General features: G+C 31.1%; 1 protein-coding gene across 1 annotated transcript in view; it reads left to right on the top strand.

The window, feature by feature from the left end:
* Positions 1 to 20,164, top strand: part of LOC127729829 (neuronal calcium sensor 1-like) — a 41,216-nt gene that overhangs the window by 8,875 nt on the left and 12,177 nt on the right. The window contains exon 4 of the mRNA XM_052237756.1: positions 17,867 to 17,956. Coding sequence (XP_052093716.1) covers positions 17,867 to 17,956 — 90 coding nt within the window. The remainder of the gene's footprint in view (positions 1 to 17,866; positions 17,957 to 20,164) is intronic.

The raw sequence follows: 20,164 nt of genomic DNA, 5'->3' as shown, positions 1-20,164 counted from the left end.
GCCTTTGACATGATTTTTTATTGTTCTTTCGATCATTTACGTTATCAGTACCAACATACATTGGCCTATATCATCATGTTGTTTTCTCTTTTACTAAATAAGATATGTTTAATATTTGTCATCACACTGCTTTCGTTTTGTTTTCAATTGGCGTTCTTAACGTTTCGACATTATTACTCCCGTATTTGACTTTTTGTACTTGATTTGTTTTCTTTATCTACTAAACTACCCTTAAGCTTTTACTATACTATTCTTATGCTTTTACTATACCATCCGTAAGCTTTTACAATACTAATCCTTAGGCTTTAACTATACCATCCTTAAGCTTTTACAATACTATCCTTAGGCTTTTACTAGACTATCTTTAAGCTTTAACTATACTATTCTTAGGCTTTTACCATACTACTGTAAGCTTTTACTATACTATTCTTCAGCTTTTACTATACTATCCTAAGGCATTTACTGTACTATCTTTAAGCTTTTACTATACTAACTTTAAGCTTTAACTATACTATCCTTAGGCTTTTACTATACAATCCTAAGGCTTAAACTATGCCATCCTTAAGCTTTAACTATACTATCCTTAAGCTTTTACTATACTATCCTTAAGCTTTTACTATATTATTCTTAAGCTTTTATTATACTATCCTTAGGCTTTTACTATACTATCCTTAAGCTTTTACTATACTATCCTTAAGCTTTTACTATACTATTCATAGGCTTTTACCATACTATCCTTCAGCCTTTACTATACCATCCTTAAGCTTTTACTATACTATCCTTAGGTATTTGCTATACTATCTTTAAGCTTTTACTACACTATCCTTAAGCTTTAACTATACTATCCTTAGGCTTTTACTATACTATCTTTAAGCTTTAACTATACTATCCTTAGGCTTTTACTATACTATCCTTAAGCTTTTACTATACTATAGATCCTTATGCTTTTATTATACTATTCTTAAGCTTTTACTATACTATCCTTAAGCTTTTACTATAATATTCTCAAGCTTTTTTTTACTATCATTAAGCTTTTACTGTAATATCCTCAATCTTTAACTATAATATTCTCAAGCGTTTATTATACTATCCTTAAGCTTTTGCTATAATATCCTCAAGCTTTTATTCTACTTTCCTTATTCGTTTATTATACTACATAAGCTTTTACTCTACTATCCTTAAGCTTTTACATATACTATGATATCTTTAAGTTTACATTTTTTCGCTTTTTAACTATACCATCCTGAAGTTCATATTTATTCGCTAGAAAAGGTCCGTTTCGATTTATTATGCTATCTTGAGGTTAATATTATTAGCTTCTACTACACTTTCTTGACGTATATATTGGTTATTTCTTATAATATCTGGAAGCTTGTGCATATTTCGTTTCAACTTTTGCAATTTGAAGGTTATATTTTTCACTTCTATACTACCATCTAGAAGTTCACATTTGTTCGCTGGAAATCGTCAGCTATAAAGCACATTTTTTTGTATTCATGATTATGTTTTATTTCAATAAAGCCAACAGTACATAAGTTAATAACAGATAATTGGTCTAATATAATCGTTATACCATCATTTAATTTTCCTTGCTTCTCTTAACATCAGTTTAGTCGCTTTTGATCTGCCTGGTTAGTGTTGCCCTTTGATTTCCAAGTTTCGACTTATCTTTTAGTGCAGTTTGTTTCGTAAATTCGAACTGTTATTTACTGACATGAATCATCCCACTAAAAATAGTACGAATACTCTTCTCAATATCACATACCACGGTCTTGGTCGTTCTAGGTTTCAGTATTATAATTTTATCTTTTGTTAAATCTTCAAAATTAATGTGCTATACATTACAGATGTATCACGCTTTGTTGCATAGCAACTTAAACTATGTCCAAGACGTAACTAAAGTTTGCACCATTATAACGCGCGCTTTGAAACTCATGAAAGATCTTTGTTAGGTTATGCGGTGACCATGTCATATTAAAGTTTTGCGTTACAATTAAAGGATAGCGAGCTCGTGCAATATATTTGGTTGTATCGCAATATAAAGTGCGTACAAACCAAACCAGAGTGCAATTTCTATGGTATATCGTCATGATTTGACGACCTGGACGATTAAAAAAGATTTGCAATGCAGTAAAAAGATTATTACACGAGTAATTAATTAGTTGCGTAACGTCCAGTGGCAAATATTGTATGCATATGCGAAACCAGAACAAATTTACAGTTCGCATAACAAGTTGGTCGACCTCGACGAAGGGCGGAATATTTGAACTGGCTATTGGAAAATAGGGATAAATTGGATAGGGCCGATATTTTGCCTGGTAACAGGCCTTACTCGGACCCTTATTAGATAGTTTCTCCAATGATTGTTTAAAGTGTGTTACTCTTCCTACACTAGTCACCGAATTCAACGTCCCCATTCCAACTGAACGTAGCTGCGTATTTATACATTCCGCAAAGCAAACGGACGCGCTACTATATCAAGGTTTTATTGACGAAACAGGAGTCCAGGGATGACCATATTTCTATACCTCAATCAACACTTAAGGTTGGTTATTTTACAAAACGTGGTGATCGAATGTTACCACCCATTATATTTGTAATCGGCAGCTCGTAAATTAATAATAACTACTTCTGACAACATCTATCAATATTCATGTAATATCCCGTCAGGTATATCCGTGCAATAACATTATCATATTACACCATTTTCTCGTCTTAAGTATACTGAAGAGATACATTATATTAGAAACACAAACATGAAGTTGTAATCATTTGTAATGCCAAAGACTGAAACTATTATGTCATATTTAAAGAAAAACAAAAGCCTGAGTACCCTAGGAAAATTCAGTACAACATTTTTACTTAACAAATTAAATGCAACTTGAAAGTTAATAGATAGTTGAGTTGAGATTCTATTATTACGACAAATGCAAACGTATAAACTTCTCCAGTTACATGTACCACCATGAAAGTGTTTATTGGAGTTAAGTGCTTTTACCGAATTTATCTTTATGTACTATATATTGAAGATTCTTTACTTTTCGACTTGTGAGTTTGAATGTCCCTTTGGATCTTCACCTCTCTTTTACGTAAGGTCAACTTTTTTTTTAATTCGGATATCGAGATGAGAGGGAGATGATTGATGTAATTTCTTAATATTTTGTTGGTGTTGATGGCAGATCTATCATAGCCTTTGTTCGGTTTATTACTTTAATGAAACGCAATTTATGATTGCGAAAGCCAATGGTGACCTATAGTTGTTAATTTCTGTGTCATTTGGTCTCTCGTGGAGAGTTGTCTCATTGGAAATCATACCACATCTTCTTATTTTTATAATGGCTTACGAACAAAAAAAATGGAAATATGTTTATAAATCAAAAACTTATATGCATGTTACTAGATATATTTTTAGCATCATGTATATTGTTTCAGAATTAGGAATTTGTTTTAATGTATATTTATTTTCGAGTTATCAGATATTTGTTCAATAAAAATCTGTTCTTAATTGTTTAGAAATATGACATGACAAAATGGAGTTCATCTTCTAGGACGTTATAATGTGGCTCGATGATTTTTCTTGTATATCATATACCAGTTTCTTTCGTTAAACAGTGTTCGCTAATTCGGAGAGAAGTAGAATAAATTATATAAGGATGGTCTGACAGTATGGGTATTCAAAACTCGATCGATGAATTATGTTGCTATAGGGTCAAATGTTATTGGATAAGCGCTGATGGTCAAAATTTATACATTTTTTATAACACATTTCCTTTGATTTATTCCGTTTAACACGATTAGTTTTATTGACATTATTTGCTATGTGTGATGTTTAAACGGTGTTCATATCATATCATCAGGCATTACATATAACACATACAAATGATGGCTATTTCATGCTAAATTTTCCTTTCACAGTCCAATATTCATGACCTTAAGAACGGAACCTATTGCCTGAGAGGTTTCATTTTTTTTTATCATATTACATGTAGTAATAATTATGAAACTGAAACCCAAATAAAAGTAACCGAAATAAAAACTTTCTCTAAAAATCACAAAAAAAAGCATGAAAACAAAGTCTGACGTTAATTAATTATACTGTGAAACACTCCATACCTTTTTGGAAAGGTTAAACTTGTTTGCTCTCATATTTTCAGTATCATGTTATACATTATTCTAACTTTTTAACATGGGAATACGATGAATATGTGTCTGATTTATGTTATGTTTGTGCCAAAATCAGTGTTTTTTAGTAGTATGATAATTTCTCTTTTTGAGAGTCAATCGTGATACAAAAGAGTCTGTCTTTAAATGGGCCCATCAAAAGGATAACTGTCCAGTTCTGTTCTTACAGCTATTTTATCGGAGCATTTTCTTACTCCCCATATTAAATTATCAAAATTATTTAAAACTTGCTTTCTATCAATAAAAGTAAGAGCATCTACTTTAAAAAAAAAATTTTCTCCTCTAATTAGAACTGTTCTAAACTGTCCTAGAACAGTTCTACCCTAGAACTGTTCTTAGTAGAACTGTCAGAATCAGTTCTAGGTAGAACTGTCTTAAACTGTTCTAGGTAGAACTGTCCAAATCAGTTCTAGTCGTAGAACTGTTTGCAGAACTGACCAAATCAGTTCTAACCGTAGAACTGTCAGCAGAACTGACAATCTTTTTTTTTTATATATATATTATATTCTTTTGAATTATTTATATTTAAGACAAAGAGTTCTTAAAACTGTTCTATGGATAGAACTGACTAAATCAATTCTAGCCGTAGAACTGACCAAATCAGTTCTAATCGTAGAACTGTTCTAGCCGTAGAACTGTTCTAGTCGTAGAACTGACCAAAGATTTGGTCAGTTCTAGGTAGAACTGTCTAAAACTGTTCTAGGGTAGAACTGTCAGGATCAGTTCTAGGTAGAACTGTCTAAATCAGTTCAAGGTAGAACTGACCAAATCAGTTCTAGGTTAGAACTGTTCTAGCTATATATGATGAGAAGTTAGAAGTGATCTCCACTGTATATCCGTATAAATGGTAAAGTTTCTACACCGGGCCGATTTAATGCTTAGCTTATTGTACGGACACCGTTGTATTGTTGAACACTGTAGGTGTCTTTTGTTTGTTTGGCCTAAAACTACATCTACTTTTATTTATTAAATTATGTTGAATGGACACCGGTATATTGTTGAACACTGTAGGTGTCTTTTGTTTGTTTGGCCTAGAACCTACATCTACTTTTATTTATTAAATTGTATTTTACCATACTAACATTACCATTTTCTATGGTATCAAACAGTTGATCAGCATTGACTTACAATGGTGCTCAAACTGTTTATTCAATGAAGACGCCGTTAGAGGCTACGAACCCTCTTTAGATATCTAACGTTTATATAACATGAACCATGACATTTCATTTTTTTTTTAGAATAGATAGCTATTAAATATCGATGATGTATGTTCTTCCACTTGTGCTTCACACTTGTTATTTGCTTTGCTGATCGAAGTTAGACTAATCAATGCCTGCATATTTAGATCATCAATTATATGTTTTCATTTCTTATACAAAATTATATCGTAATAGTCTGTAGAAACTTTAAATGTATTTCCATGTACAATATTATTTAGATTCCTGGCTTTTGCAGGGTATTATTTAGATTTCTGGCTTTTGCAGGGTATTATTTAGATTCGAAACAACATTATCGGTATCAATTGACTTGTATTGCAGTTCAGTTCAGTTTCTTGTATATTCCTCCATTAATTGTGGAGCACTACCCATAGGGTATAATTGTAGCAACTATATACACCTTAGAACATAAGGAAGCATTTAATTATGTACAGATGACTGAATTTAGGCAATAATAATCACTAAAAATTAATATTATAACTAATTCATAGGATTGTCATCATGAAATTTTAAAAATAATATTCATAATGTGCTGAAGTGTAAGAATAAGTTAAGTAAGAACTGGATATATTTACAAATAAGAATTTAGAATTTAAGTGGTCTTAAATTAAACTTTCTTATAATTGTTAGTTAAAGGTGCTATACATACATCAGAATTTATAATGAGAAGGTTATTTTATAGGGCTTATGTAAAAGGGTTGGGGTTTAGAACAATTCATCATATATACATAAGTTTACCTTCACAGTTTAAATTTACCTTATTTCGGATCTTATCGTTATTCGCACCAGATGCGCATTCCGACAATTAATTTATTTGAAATTCAAAAATTGCAAATTGAGTTTTCTTAATGCAAGAATGCTGTATTAATTATTTAAATACATACCTCCAGATGCGACGAAAGGGGCACTTTGCCTTTTTTTCAATTTTGAAGCATGTCAAATTTTGAATAAACATTAAAGTGTACATTTAATCAACTTTAGAAAAAAGTCCCAGGGCAAATGTAGTTTGTAGAAATGAAGAACATATATTTGAAAGTCAGTTAATTATAGGCGTTTACATTTAATTGTAATATAAATTACGTTGTGATATCGCTGTATGTCATCACATTCCAACTCCTTCATTTTCCTTATCTTTTAGGGTGTAATGAATGAACAAAGAATTATCTTTTTGAAACGAAAAGTTAACGTATTTTTCCCTTTCTAAAATAAATGATTACTTTTAACGTGATTTTCATCACGTTCTCCATCCAGACTGGTTTGGATTGTTGCACTGTTCATTTTTTCGCCGTTTCAGAGTCTAATGCATTCTGGGTAATATTTTCAAAAACCTACACCAAATATATAATATGTAAAAAAAAGTTTCAAACAATGAAAATTCAACTATGAGGTGAAGTTCGTTGTACTGTAGGATGCGAAAATGAAATTACCCATAGTCTTTTAGATTCTGAAACGGCGAATTACTTCTAGACATTTCATCCCAGTCCTTTTCAATTTGACTGAGTTTCCGTTGTCTGGAGCGGATCCAGCCATTTTTAAAAGGGGGGGGTTCCGACCCAGGAGAAAGGGGGGTCAGAATGTGTCCCCATTCATATGCATTGATCGTCCAAAAATAAGGGGGGGGGGGTCCAACCCTCGGAACCCCCAACCCTACCCCCGGATCCGCCGTTGGTTGTCATTAAAATTCCCCCATTTTTTCAAAAAATTGTTCTGCTGTATTTTTGAAAGTATTTGGATGCGATATATAAAAAAGTTCATACGCTTCATTACCAGTAACTATACCGTGTTGTTATGTAACATGATAAAAAGATAAACTGACAGGAGATTGGCAGGTAGTGTATACTAGGATCATGTGTGAAACGGTTCGTTACCAATTAATGATACATGTACACATTCATTACAGTAGTTAATCAAAAACTACAAACAGAAAAGTTCCCCTTTAGATAAATGTTCCTACTTTCATATGTATGTCAATTTTAAAACATAAATCATTGTATTTGTAGCAAGTACAGTGTTGCGGCTCGAGTATTGCAGTTTATATACTTGAGCATGTCGCACGATAGTTTCACCAAGACATACATATTGTTAACTGAAACCTCGTTTTTTAACTATCCTCAAATTGAATACTTCTCAGTTGGTCGAATGAATATCAAAATCTAGGTACACTAGAAATAACCAATCTTGAACGATATACACTTATACTGGATATGACGTTGATATGCATAATTCTAAATAAAGTAATGACGCAAGTCTGATCGTAAAATTTATAATGTCAATTTTTATGCAATGTCTACATTGTATCGATTTTGACTGTGTAATATTAAAATTATTTTGTTGGCAGAACATTATTTTAATGTATCGAAGGTTTTCTGCAGCAGCAGATGTTTCCTTAAATTTAATAGAAAGTATATGAAATGTTATTCTTGGAAAACAGATTCAGAAGAGTTACATAACATTATCACTGGGTGATTGTGATTTGTCATTGTATTTGTATAAATAACACTTTAAAAGTTAAGTTAAGTAATGATAAAGTAGGTGTCAGAGGTGCTCTTATTCTGTAGAGTCTTGTTCTGCTTTCTAATATGTCGTATGTTACGAAAACTCGAAGGACCATAAGAGCTACAGTTCCACAGATATTACGATGTAATCATGGTATTATTGACATGGACAGCTGTAAAAATGTCATTATTCTATGGTCACTAGTGGCTCAAATTAAATTACAAAGTCTTACATTACATTTGTTTATGGAATCTGATACAAAATACTTCATCATTATGCAGACATAACCAAATTAATAGTTTATTGTAATATAATATTCCATCTTAAAATGTCGGACTGTTCAACCTAGAGCGGACATTTGCATAGTTTTATCCATTGACGTATTCCCCTATATATATTTTTACCTAAGGGTGGCTAAAGGTTTGACTTTCCGTTTTACCGTATGAATGAGACCATTGTTTACTCAGCCTATTGATTTTGACCGTATATTGGTCTCTTAATATATATTTTTGTTGTCATGGCACCTACACATATTTATAGTTTACAAAAGTATATTGAAATGTTGTGCTCTTTGATGAAATTTGTAAGTATATAAAAATACCTTATTAGATATATGGTTGTATTGGAGATGTTTGATACGATGCCTCGTGTTGGAGGAGTTCTGCGCTCTTTGAAGGGCCATATATGTCTTGTTGCACGAACTATTTACCACTGGTAGTTATACAACCAACACTCAACACATCAATTTAAATTTGTTTTGATAGTTTACCTCCCTGTCTGGCTTTATAACAGACTGGCCCTAAAACCCTCCATGTACGCATTTCTGTGTCTTTTGGTCTCTTGTGTAGAGTTGTCTCATTGGCAATCATACCTCATCTTCTTATCTTTATATGAGAACGTGTTTGATCTTTAATTGCATATACAATGTTACATCTCTTGCCAAAAATATGATTTTCCTGTAACATGTACGATATTGTCTCGAGCATATAACGACGCGGTATACAATTTACCATCTATGACAATAATTCTAGAGAATAGTAAGCCAGTTTACTAATAGCTCATCAATACGTGGTGTATCTGTCGAGACCAAACGTCACAAGTATATGTTGTATCCGCTTCTATCTGCTGTTACCGGAAGACAGTTACAAAAAAAAATGCAGGTGAAACATCCACTAACATGATTTATTAATCCTTTGTCTACAAGAGATAAGAGAAATATCATTCAGAGAAATAGTTGCTTGTGATTACTCAGAGATGTTTGCATTATATGTTTGTTATTCCTATTTTCATTTTTGACTTGCATAAAAAATATGGAAAACGAATTTAAAACGTCTATCTTTTTTCTTTTGTTGGTTAATGATTATTCTAGGAGATATAATTGTAAACTTGTCATACTACCAACATTTATATCAATAATTGTTCGCTAATGACAGTAAGATATATGCACATATGTTAAATCAGCATGTCTTTGGTTTTTTTTTTATTGCAATGACATTTAAGAAATAAGCTGTGCAATAAAAAAAAATATTCCAATTAAGTAACCAACTTGCTATGGATATATTGTAGGCTAACAAAATAAAGTTTTTAAATCTAAACTTGGACAACACACTCACAGAAAATCCCGATATGTCAGTGAAATAATTTCACCAATCCAAACAACAATGTAAAGTTTGAAGCAAATTCATCCAAGCATACTCGAAACTAGTGCACGACAGGTGAAAAATTGCGATAATAACATCTGACAGTTTCATTGAAAGTCAAACCTAACTATTTTCAAAATAGAAAAGGAAGCTTTTCCTTTTATTTATAATTTTAACAACAATATGAATTTTCTGTTAAATTTTTTACAAGTGGGAGGTTTAGCTAGTTATAAAACCAGGTTTAACTCACCATGTTCTTCGGACAATGCCTGTACCAAGTCAGGGGTATTGCAGTTGTTTTTCACTTGTTCCATTGATTGATAGCGCTTATTTTTGTCAGCTTTTATGCCCTCCTCTTTTTGATTATGCCTTGGAGTTCAGTATTTTTTTACTACTTTTTAATACCCAAATTAATGTGCGACATGTGAAAAATAATTGCCTAAAATCAAATGTTTATTGTACAATCACACTGGAATGACCAATGGAAAACCTTTTAATAAAGAAAAGAAACATACTTCTGTTCATAATTATTATTACTACATCTAGCGAACCAACGTAGTTGTGTATACTTTTGGTATAGACTCCTGAAGAGGATACTTTGGTATGCAGGTTTGTCAATAAATATCATCAAATAAAGTTGCATGTTAATAGTCCTGTTGACGAGAAGTGAACTGTATTATTGACATGGACAGTAGAGGGACAATAGATACCTGACAATAATTGGAGAGTTAAACTGTGTACCTGAGTGGACCATATCAAGTGAAACTCAACTGTTTATTAATTTAATCATCTCCTGCAGGGACGATTTAAAGTCCACAGCAAAATCCATTTAAGCTTTAAATTTTCTAAAACATAAAATGCATTTGGATTTTATTTATCTAGAGAATGCTATCTACGCCTTAAAACTTTTCCAGATGCAAAGGCTAGTCTGTAAGTAAATTTTGAGGTGAAAACGCATCCATTTTAGCCAAAGAATCCACATGTACCTTAAGGGACGTATAACACATTTTTTGGTGTTATGCTGCTTTAGTTGTGTTTTCGTGTTTTGGCTGTGACGTTATCTGTCCTTAAAATTAAGTATACTATACTGACCGATTCTGCTCTTGTAATCAGTGGAAAATTACTTCCCTATAAACATGTTTATCAAGCAAGACGAAGATAGACATTTACACCCGTAAGGTTGCCATAGGACAAACGATCTGTAAACCTTGGAAATGATCCTTCGATGATTACACAATTCGTTTATGATACCTCAAATACCAAAGTGTTGGAGTATAACATGTTTATCAAGTAATGTGCAAATAGACATTTTTATCCGTAAGGATGCTATAAAACGAACGATATGTAAACCTTGGAAGTGATCCGATGATGATTACATAATCATTTATGATGATGAATATTATTTGAATGTTTAATTAAACTTTCTCAAGGGTAGGACACATTTTGCTGTGTTTTCCCTGAATCAGTTTAACAGCACAAGTTATATTAAAAGATGAAAATCCAAACTAAATATAAACCATTTAAAGAGAAAACCACGCATACAATTGTCATTTAAATTATGCAAATATCATAACGAACGGAAGCTGAACAGTACATTCGTTCTAAAATCATATGATAGGAATTCCCAACCTATAAACTGACTTAAAAATAAGGGGTATTAGATGGGATATACATGAGATGATCACTTTGGAAATACTAGATAATCACTGTCTATTAAAGAACATCCCAATGAGCTTTGAGCTTTTAGAAATGAAACTCAGCTGCTGATATCATCGTACACCCCACATCGTCTTATGATCATATAAAACATCAATATAGAAAGTAAAACAATCTTCTTCAATTCCGCTATGTTTCCAATCTTATTTTTATTAGAGTCAGAAAATAATATTTATGGAGGTTACATTTTAAATGCATCATTGTCCTGTTGTATCATACTTATAGGAATTAATAATTGAAAATTGGTGATTCAAATATAAGTGATGGAAAATTATGCGGATTTAAGTTTTCAAAGTGTTCATCGACCTATTCAATTAGAACCATGATCATAGGTTTCAAAAAATTGCAATAAATGAATTGATAAGGAAGTAAAGGAATTAAAATGAAGAAAAAATAAATGAAAACAACACTAAAAAATTTCATGCGTCCGAAGCCCTTTTCTGGATTTACCTTCATCAAGAACGTTCATAGCCAACTTTTTGAAAGCCACGAATGTATGAATAACGAAATAGTAAAAAAGATCAGAACGCACGTTCACAAAATGATAATGTTAATGTCATTTGCTAAGTAATAATAAAATATACGCATCAATTATGATATTTAAGCGACATTAACATTAAATCAATCGCCTCCACCAGTTACATATACGTTAGTAAGATATATGAGAACGAGTTAGCATCGGAGCTCATAATTCTCTTTAAAGATGGGAACGTTTCACAACTTCTCGTAATGGTTGTTTGACCTTTGTCCTTTTTCGGGTTTTGGCTTGTCTGTCCTTCAAATTACGGTTGCTGACTATTTTTTTATCTTTGAAAACACAGTGCTAGTAGTATTTGATGTTTATCAAGCACATTGCAAATAGACATTTATATCCATAAGGATGCCATAAAACGAACGATATGCAAACTTTGGAAATGATTCGATGACGTTTGCACAATCGGTCATAATGATGAATATTATGTAATGTTTGATAATCTTTATTAAACTTCCTCAAGGATAATGATTTTTTGCTGTGTTTTTCCCAGAATAAGTTTTATTGTACAAAACATGTTAAAAGGTGAAACCCAATACCAAATATAAACCATTTATAAAGAAAACCATGCATGCAGTTGTCATTTTAACCATCTTTTCTTCCATTAAAACGATAAAAGATTTCAGTTATGATGAGTAATGCAAGGCTAAAAATAACTAAGTGCTACCATCACTAAAGTATAGAAATTTCCAACTCATAAAATGGTTTTAAAAGAAGGGGTATGGGACGATGTTCAGGAGACAACAGAATGTCGATGCATTCAATTGTCATACCCTCTTTTCTTCCTTTAAATGACAAACGACTTCAGCATGTTCAGTTAACGGAAGTTGAACAGTATTTCTGTTCTGACATCATCTGATAGAACTTTCCAACTTATAAACTGATTTAACACATAAGGGGTATTAGATGGGGTATATTGAGACAACCACTTTTGAAATACCAGAAGATCACAGTATATCAAAGAACACATCTTTGTGCTATAAACTTTATAGAAAAGTAAACTTGTCTTCCCTAAAACGCAACTTCCGTCTTTTGATCATGTAAGCGATAAAACATGATTACGTGGGAGTTGTTCCGCAAGTCGTTTTCAGTCTATGATTGTGTTAGCAGCTCTTCAGAAATAACAATCTGCAGCAGCTCACATGATAAAGTTCAATATTATGATGTGCGCAATTAATTCAGTATCTAGATATGTTTAGTGTTTGAACCAACTCAATAAGGACTTTTGGTGATTCAAATTTTTAATGATTGAAAAATATGTGGATTTCAGTGGTTAACCGTTCATTAACAAATGTTAACAGAAACATAACCATTCGAATCATAAAATTACGATGAATGAAGAAACAAGAAAGTCAATGCAAAAAATAAAAGAAGTGGAATCCTTAAATTCATTTAAAACTTAACGAGTCTCATGACGTATGCAAATAAATAATATATGCGTATAAAACATAAATTATTATATTGATGATACAATTAACATTAAATTTTAATCAAGTGTTTGATCATTTTATGCAACGTTTTGGCAAAATCAATACTACATCCACTTCATTTGAAATTTGGTGGATAGTTGTCTCATTGGCAATCATACCACATCTCCTTATTTTTATACATAACAAAACAAGTTATCCAAAATCATATAAAATACAAAAAGTGTTTTAATGTTGGAAACTTCATATTTTAAAGATTTCCAAGTGGTCTTATTTAGTAATTTCTGCAGTCATTATTCTAAAATGTTTTCATTGAGAACGTAAAGCAAATACAGAGTCGACAAAATTGAATATAGTATAGATATCTGCAAAACCATTGTATTTTTTTTAAAATTGGACGGGAAAAATATATACGATTGAACTTCTTATTACTTTCTTCTTTTTGCAAAAAGCATACATTTGCAAATTGGATTTTGAAGTAAAGATAACAATTATAGAAGCAGGTCTATTTTTGTAATATCTGACCCAAAAAAAAGCGCATATTCTTGCGATTTTGATACATTGCAAGGGATACACTGTAAAACGTCAAAGAAATAAATATATTTTGTCGCTGGGTTATAAAGTATACTTTTTAAATCATTTGCCGTTTTCGATTAAGGTCTTTTGATTGTTTAATTACTCACACTCCATAAAAAATAATGGTTTGGTATTGTTTGAATTTGTCATTCAGGAGGTCATATTTTTACATACGCTTTTGATTTAATACCTTGAATGCTAAGATAACTTTTAAACGGAAATTTTAAAAATCTAAGATTAAAAGTACGAAACATCTATCCCTTAGCAAGAACTTTCTTGTTAAAATATAAGAAAACAACTACAAAAAAGCGTCAATACAAAAACTCAAATTGGCACTGTAGGTAATGCAGAAAGGCGATTTATTCTTTTTTGGGAGGTAAAATGACAAACTCTTTAACTTAGAATTTCTTCAAAACTTCTTCAATTACTTTAAATTTTACTGATTTCCTGACCGTTGCCGATGACACCATAAGTTTCTGATGTAGAGAAAGAAATCAAATGGAATTTCATTATAAGATTTATATTTATCTACGATAAAATGATAGAAATATTCTTCTGCTGTAACGATTGTCTAAATCAAAGACTGCAGTATTACCTATAGTGCTCTAATTTATCTAGATAATGACTTTAAGAGGTTTTTGTCGTAGTATGTTTGTTATTTCTGCTCATTCAGTGCAACCTAATTATCTTTGACACACATATTACACGTTCACAAAGTATAACTTGAAATTCATTACTATATGTGTAAACAGCGTAGTTAAGCTATATGTGTAGCTGGATTAATAAAAACTATCAAAATATAAATTCAAATTCGAATTCATTATTAACTTTGAGCCTTACGGCCATTTGCCTGAACAGTACTGAATTGACTGGAAGCGATTTGTCTGAACAGTACTGAATTGACTGCAAGCGACAAGTCTGATTATTGATTGAAAGACTTAAATATATACCCTTAATAGAGAAAACTACGCATACAATTGTCATTTAAACCATATTAAAGTGATAAACGACTTCAGTATGTTAAGCTCACGGAAGCTTAAAAGCATGCACGTTCTGCGGTTTGGAAATCCTTGAAAATGCCAGTCTATTAAAGGAAATCCCTTTGAGTTTTGAGTTTTTCAAAATGAATCTCAACTTCCTCGAGCTGCTGATATCATCATATACCTCACATCGTCTGTTGATCATGTAAAAGCTCAGTATAGAAAGTAAAACAATCTTCTTTAATTCCGCTTGGCGTTTTCAGTCTGATTTTATCAGCTTTCCGAAAATGATATTTATTGAGGTTGCATGATAAATGCATCATTGTCCTGTTGTTTATATTAATAATTGATAATTAGTGATTCAAATATAAGTGATGGAAAATTAAGCGAATTTTTAAAGTGTTAATCGAATTATTCTATTTCAACCATGAGCATTTGTTTCTTAAAATTGCAATGAATGAATTCATAAGCAAGCAAAGGAAATAAAATGAAAAATTCAAAGATCATTACACACTTCACAAGTTGATAATTGTAATGTCGTATCCAAAGTAATGATAGAATATAAACACCAACTATGATATTTAATTGACACCAATATTTATAACCAATGACTTTCACAAGATACATTTAGTATGATGTATGAAAACGAGAGAGCATTTAAGCCTGTCATTCTCTTTTAAGATGGGAACGTTTTTGTTATCTTTAAAAACACAGTGCTAGTAGTATAACATGTTTATCAAGTAAGATGCATATAGACATTTATATCCGTAATGATGCTATAAAACGAACGATATGTAAACTTTTGAAATGATCCGATGACGATTACACAATCGGTTATAATGATGAATATTATGTAAATGTTTGATAATCTTAATTAAACTTCCTCAAGGATAAGGTTTTGTTGTTGTTTTTCCCTAGAATAACTTTTATAGTACAAATTGTGTTAAAAGGTTAAAACCCAGACTGAATATATACTTTTAAAGAGAAAACCATGCATGCAATTGTCATTTAAACCATCTTTTCTTCCATTAAAACGATAAACAACTTCTGTATGAAAAGCTATAAGTGAAGCTGAACATAACAAAGTGCAGCATGATAGAAGTTTCCAACTAATGAAATGATTTTAAAAGGAGGGGTATGGGACGATGAACATCAGACAACAGACTGCCTATACATACAAATGCAATTTATACCATATTTTCTTCCATTAAAATGGTAAACAACTTAAGTATGTTAAGCGAACGGAAGCTGAACAGTATTTTCGTTCTGACATTATCTGATAGAAATTTCCAACTTATAAACTGATTTGAAAAATAGGGGGTATTGGATGTTAATAAACATGAGACAACCACTTTTGAAATACTAGAAAATCACAGTCTATCAAAGGACAAATCTTTGTGCTATAAGCATTTAAAAAAATCAAACTGGTCTTCCTTAAGATAGAGATAGCTTCATAAACCCAACTTCCGTCTTTTGATCATGTAAGCGATAAAACATGCTTATGTGGGAGTTGTTCCGCTAGTCGTTTTCAGGCTTTGATTGTATTAGCAGCTCTCCAGAAATAATATTGTGCAGCAGCTTACATGATAAAGTTCAACATTATGTTGTGCGCAATTAATGCAATATCTAGATATTTTTTTTGTGTTTGAACCCACTCAATAAGGACTTTTGCTGATTCAAATGTTAAGTGATTGAAAATCATGTGGATTTCAGTTGTTGACCATTCATTTACAAATGTTTACAGAAACATGACCATTTGAATCACACAATTACCATTAATGAAGACATAAGAAAGTAAATGAAAATAAAAATAAAGAAATGAAATCTTTAAATTCTTTTAAAACTAAATAATTCTGATATCGTTTCAAAGAAATAATATATGCGTATAAAAAAATTATGAAAGTGTATTAACATTGAATTTTAATCAAATGTGGTCATTTTGTGCAACGTTTATTGCAAAATCGAATACATAAAAAAATAAGTAAATATAATCAAAAATTATATAAAAAGCAAACATTATTTTAATGTTGGAATCTTCTTATTTTTAAGATTTTCAACAGATCTTATCAATAATTTCTGCAGTTTTTATTCTTAAATGTTTTAATCGAGAACGTAAAGCAAATATAGGGTCGATAAATACAAATATAGTATAGATATCTGCCAAACCAAGGGGTTAAATGACAAACTTTTTAACCGAGAATTTCTATCAAAACCTTTAGGTCTAAATCAAAGACTGCAGTATTATTTTTGGTGCTCTTATTTATATAAATAATGACTTTTGTCGTAGTATGTTTGTTATTTTCTGCTCATTCAGTGCAACCTTATTATCTTTGACACACATATTACACGTTCATAAAGTATTACTTGAAACTCATTATTGTATGTGTAAACAGTGTAGTTAAGCTCTATGTGTAGCTGGATAAACGAAAACAAAAAACAGAAGCCTAGGCCAAACAGAAAATCCTGCAACAGTTGTCTCCATCAAGTGCTTTTAATTGGTTATGCCTTTACTTTTAACCGCCTATATGAATGTATTATGTATTATCATGTGATAAGTACACTGCTCATAGATACCAGGCTTAAAATTTTGTACGCGAGACGCACGTTTCGTCTACAAAAGACTCATCAGAGACGCTCGAATGAAAAAAGTTAAAAGGGCAAAATAAAGTACCAAGTTGAAGAGCATTGAGAACTAAAAATTCCGAAATGTTTTGCCAAATACAGCTAATGTATTAAGAACAATTTAATACTTTGTAAACAGTTAATTTATAATTATGACAATATCAATGATAAGTCATGCAAAGTTGATCAGTCTATTTCATTGCAGTTTCTTAACAAAATGCCAGGTTAAGTTTGAAGAAGTGGATTCGTGTCAATAATCGAATATATACGTGTTTAAAAAAGTAAACCATCACAGAGATTTTCTTATTTATGCAGCTACATGTTTATAAGTCGAAGATGTAGAAAACTCGACATACATACAGGAAATCACAAATTCGGGACGGTTATAAATCATTTTTGTTTTATTCCTAACTAATCTTTTATTTACCCATAATTTTTCATTTTTTATCTAAACCTTTGTTTTTGTTTTATATTTCAGGGTTTTACAAAGATTTATAAACAGTTCTTCCCGTTTGGTGATCCAAGTAAATTTGCTACATTCGTTTTTAATGTTTTCGATGAAAATAAGGTAATATCCTTTATAGTTTTATAATTGTTGGGTATGGTTGGTTCACTGACATATTACCTGCACCCCCGTTTAGGCAGTATTAGTAAATTATTATTACATTGGACAAGAAAAACAGTTTACAAATAAATGTGTACACACAGCTTTACATATGAAGCAGACAATAATCAACAATAAAGGAGAAGGTGCATTAATGTCTTTATTTGGCAAAATATTTAGCAAGTCTTATCATTAAACATGATGACAAAACATGTGATAACAATATTTAGGAGAAGTGGGCAATATTTTTTATTTTTGGAAAGTTTGTATGAACTATGAACTTGCTGAACTACATCTGAATATCGGAAAAAAATACATATTGCATTCATACTTCCAGGGATACTGTTGAAAAAAAGATTATATTAAAAATACAGATCGTAGACATGTTAAAGTGCAATATATATGAATTTCATTAATGTAATTTGCAATTTTTAGAAATCTATCCTTGGAGTTTTGTTTAAAGTGACATGTTATTGCAAGGAATGTTTTTCAATTTAAAATTACTACTATTGGGACTCTGGATTAATTTTTTTCAGAAATCAAATGTCTCGATGTGTACAAAAGTGTGGAGAAAACCTCGAAATAGACAAAATAACCAAACTTATCATACGATCGTGGCGGCATCAAACTATAAAATCGTATTTAAAATGAATTTTCTTGTATGATTCCTAAAATTTTAATGATTTAGACTCTGATTTAGAAACCACAAACGATGCCAGTGACCCCCTTTAATTTTCATATCGTTAAAATGGAAACGCTCATAACAATAGAATCGCAATTATACACAAGTTTCAGGTGGAATTTCGAGAAATCACAATTAAAATTGAAAACAATAAAATGTTATGGCACTTTGACGTGCATAAATAGACTATTTTCATATTACCGACTTTTGACTGCGAATTATATAATTTTTCGACATGTAACCTACTCTGTGGTAGGACATTCTTGTACTCGGTCGAGTAAGAGCAATTTAAAGAAGTGAAATCAAACATATAATCGGTGCAATTTGGGGAGAAAGTTTACTGTTTTCCAATGATTTTGTCGTGTATAGATAACACAAAACAGTAAATCCCCCCCCCCCCCCCAAAATAAAATACAGATTGTAAGATTAATTTTAGTTCTTTAAGTTGCTCTTACTTGACTGAGTACCAGGATGTCCTACCTCAGAGTAGGTAACCTGTCGAAAAAATATATACTCTAGAGTCAAAAGTCTGTAATACGAAAATAGTCTATTGCTTTGTATCTCTGGAGGTATAAATATCTAAATATATATACTTCACTATTCAGATTCAGTTCAGCAATCTCTTATTCCAGATTACATAAATATCATAAATACCTTATTTGTTGACGAACATTCACATGCATGAGACTAAATTTTGACAAATACCATATTTTATAAAAAGTCTTCTAATAGCCTTTAAAAAACTGAAGAATTAAATTAAAAAAAAACATCAAATCGCATTGAGATATTTAAAAAAATTAGACAAAATATGAGGACCAATAAGTAATAGTTTACTTACATTGTTTATTTGTCTCATACATTCGTGTACATTAATACCTTGAAAAACCCATTGAAATTTTTTTTTAAAGTTTTATCTAGTAGTGAGAGAATCTTCATTTTTGTGCGTTTGTAGAATTACAACATGTAGAAGATACAAGTTGGGGCGTTTATTTTTACCTTTTGCTAATACAAATTGCTTTTATTGGCAATTAACCGAATGATAGAAACACATGATGTTTAAAATCGGATTTAGTTTCACAATTATGAAAATAAAAATATTTTGATCTATAATAACATTAGATACGTTAAATATAAACTATAACTGTTATGAAAACATTTTCCACAGATAGCAGTGATGTATATTGACAACTTTATCTTGAAGAACTAGGCTTAAAGATTTAATAAACTTTACACCTATTTTTCTAATTCATAACCACCTGTCATCGCAAAAGCTTTTAATATTTCGAACACGTGCTAAAACGTACCATTGGATCAATACCGTTGCTTGTGGGCAGAGAGCATGAATTGTTATATACTTTTTAAAAAATCGAAAATATTCGAACTCCTAAGTCTTTATGACCTCAAACATTTTTTTAAATCCTTATTGTTACATGTAACTGTGCACTGCATGGTCTCACGAAGATCTCTACCTATGTTTCCATTTTGATATA

Source organism: Mytilus californianus, unplaced genomic scaffold (genome assembly GCF_021869535.1).
Source record: "Mytilus californianus isolate M0D057914Y unplaced genomic scaffold, xbMytCali1.0.p SCAF_2, whole genome shotgun sequence".
Taxonomy (NCBI): Eukaryota; Metazoa; Mollusca; class Bivalvia; order Mytilida; family Mytilidae; genus Mytilus; species Mytilus californianus.
Note: the sequence above shows the minus strand (reverse complement) of the source record. Positions and strands in the feature narration are given on the sequence as shown.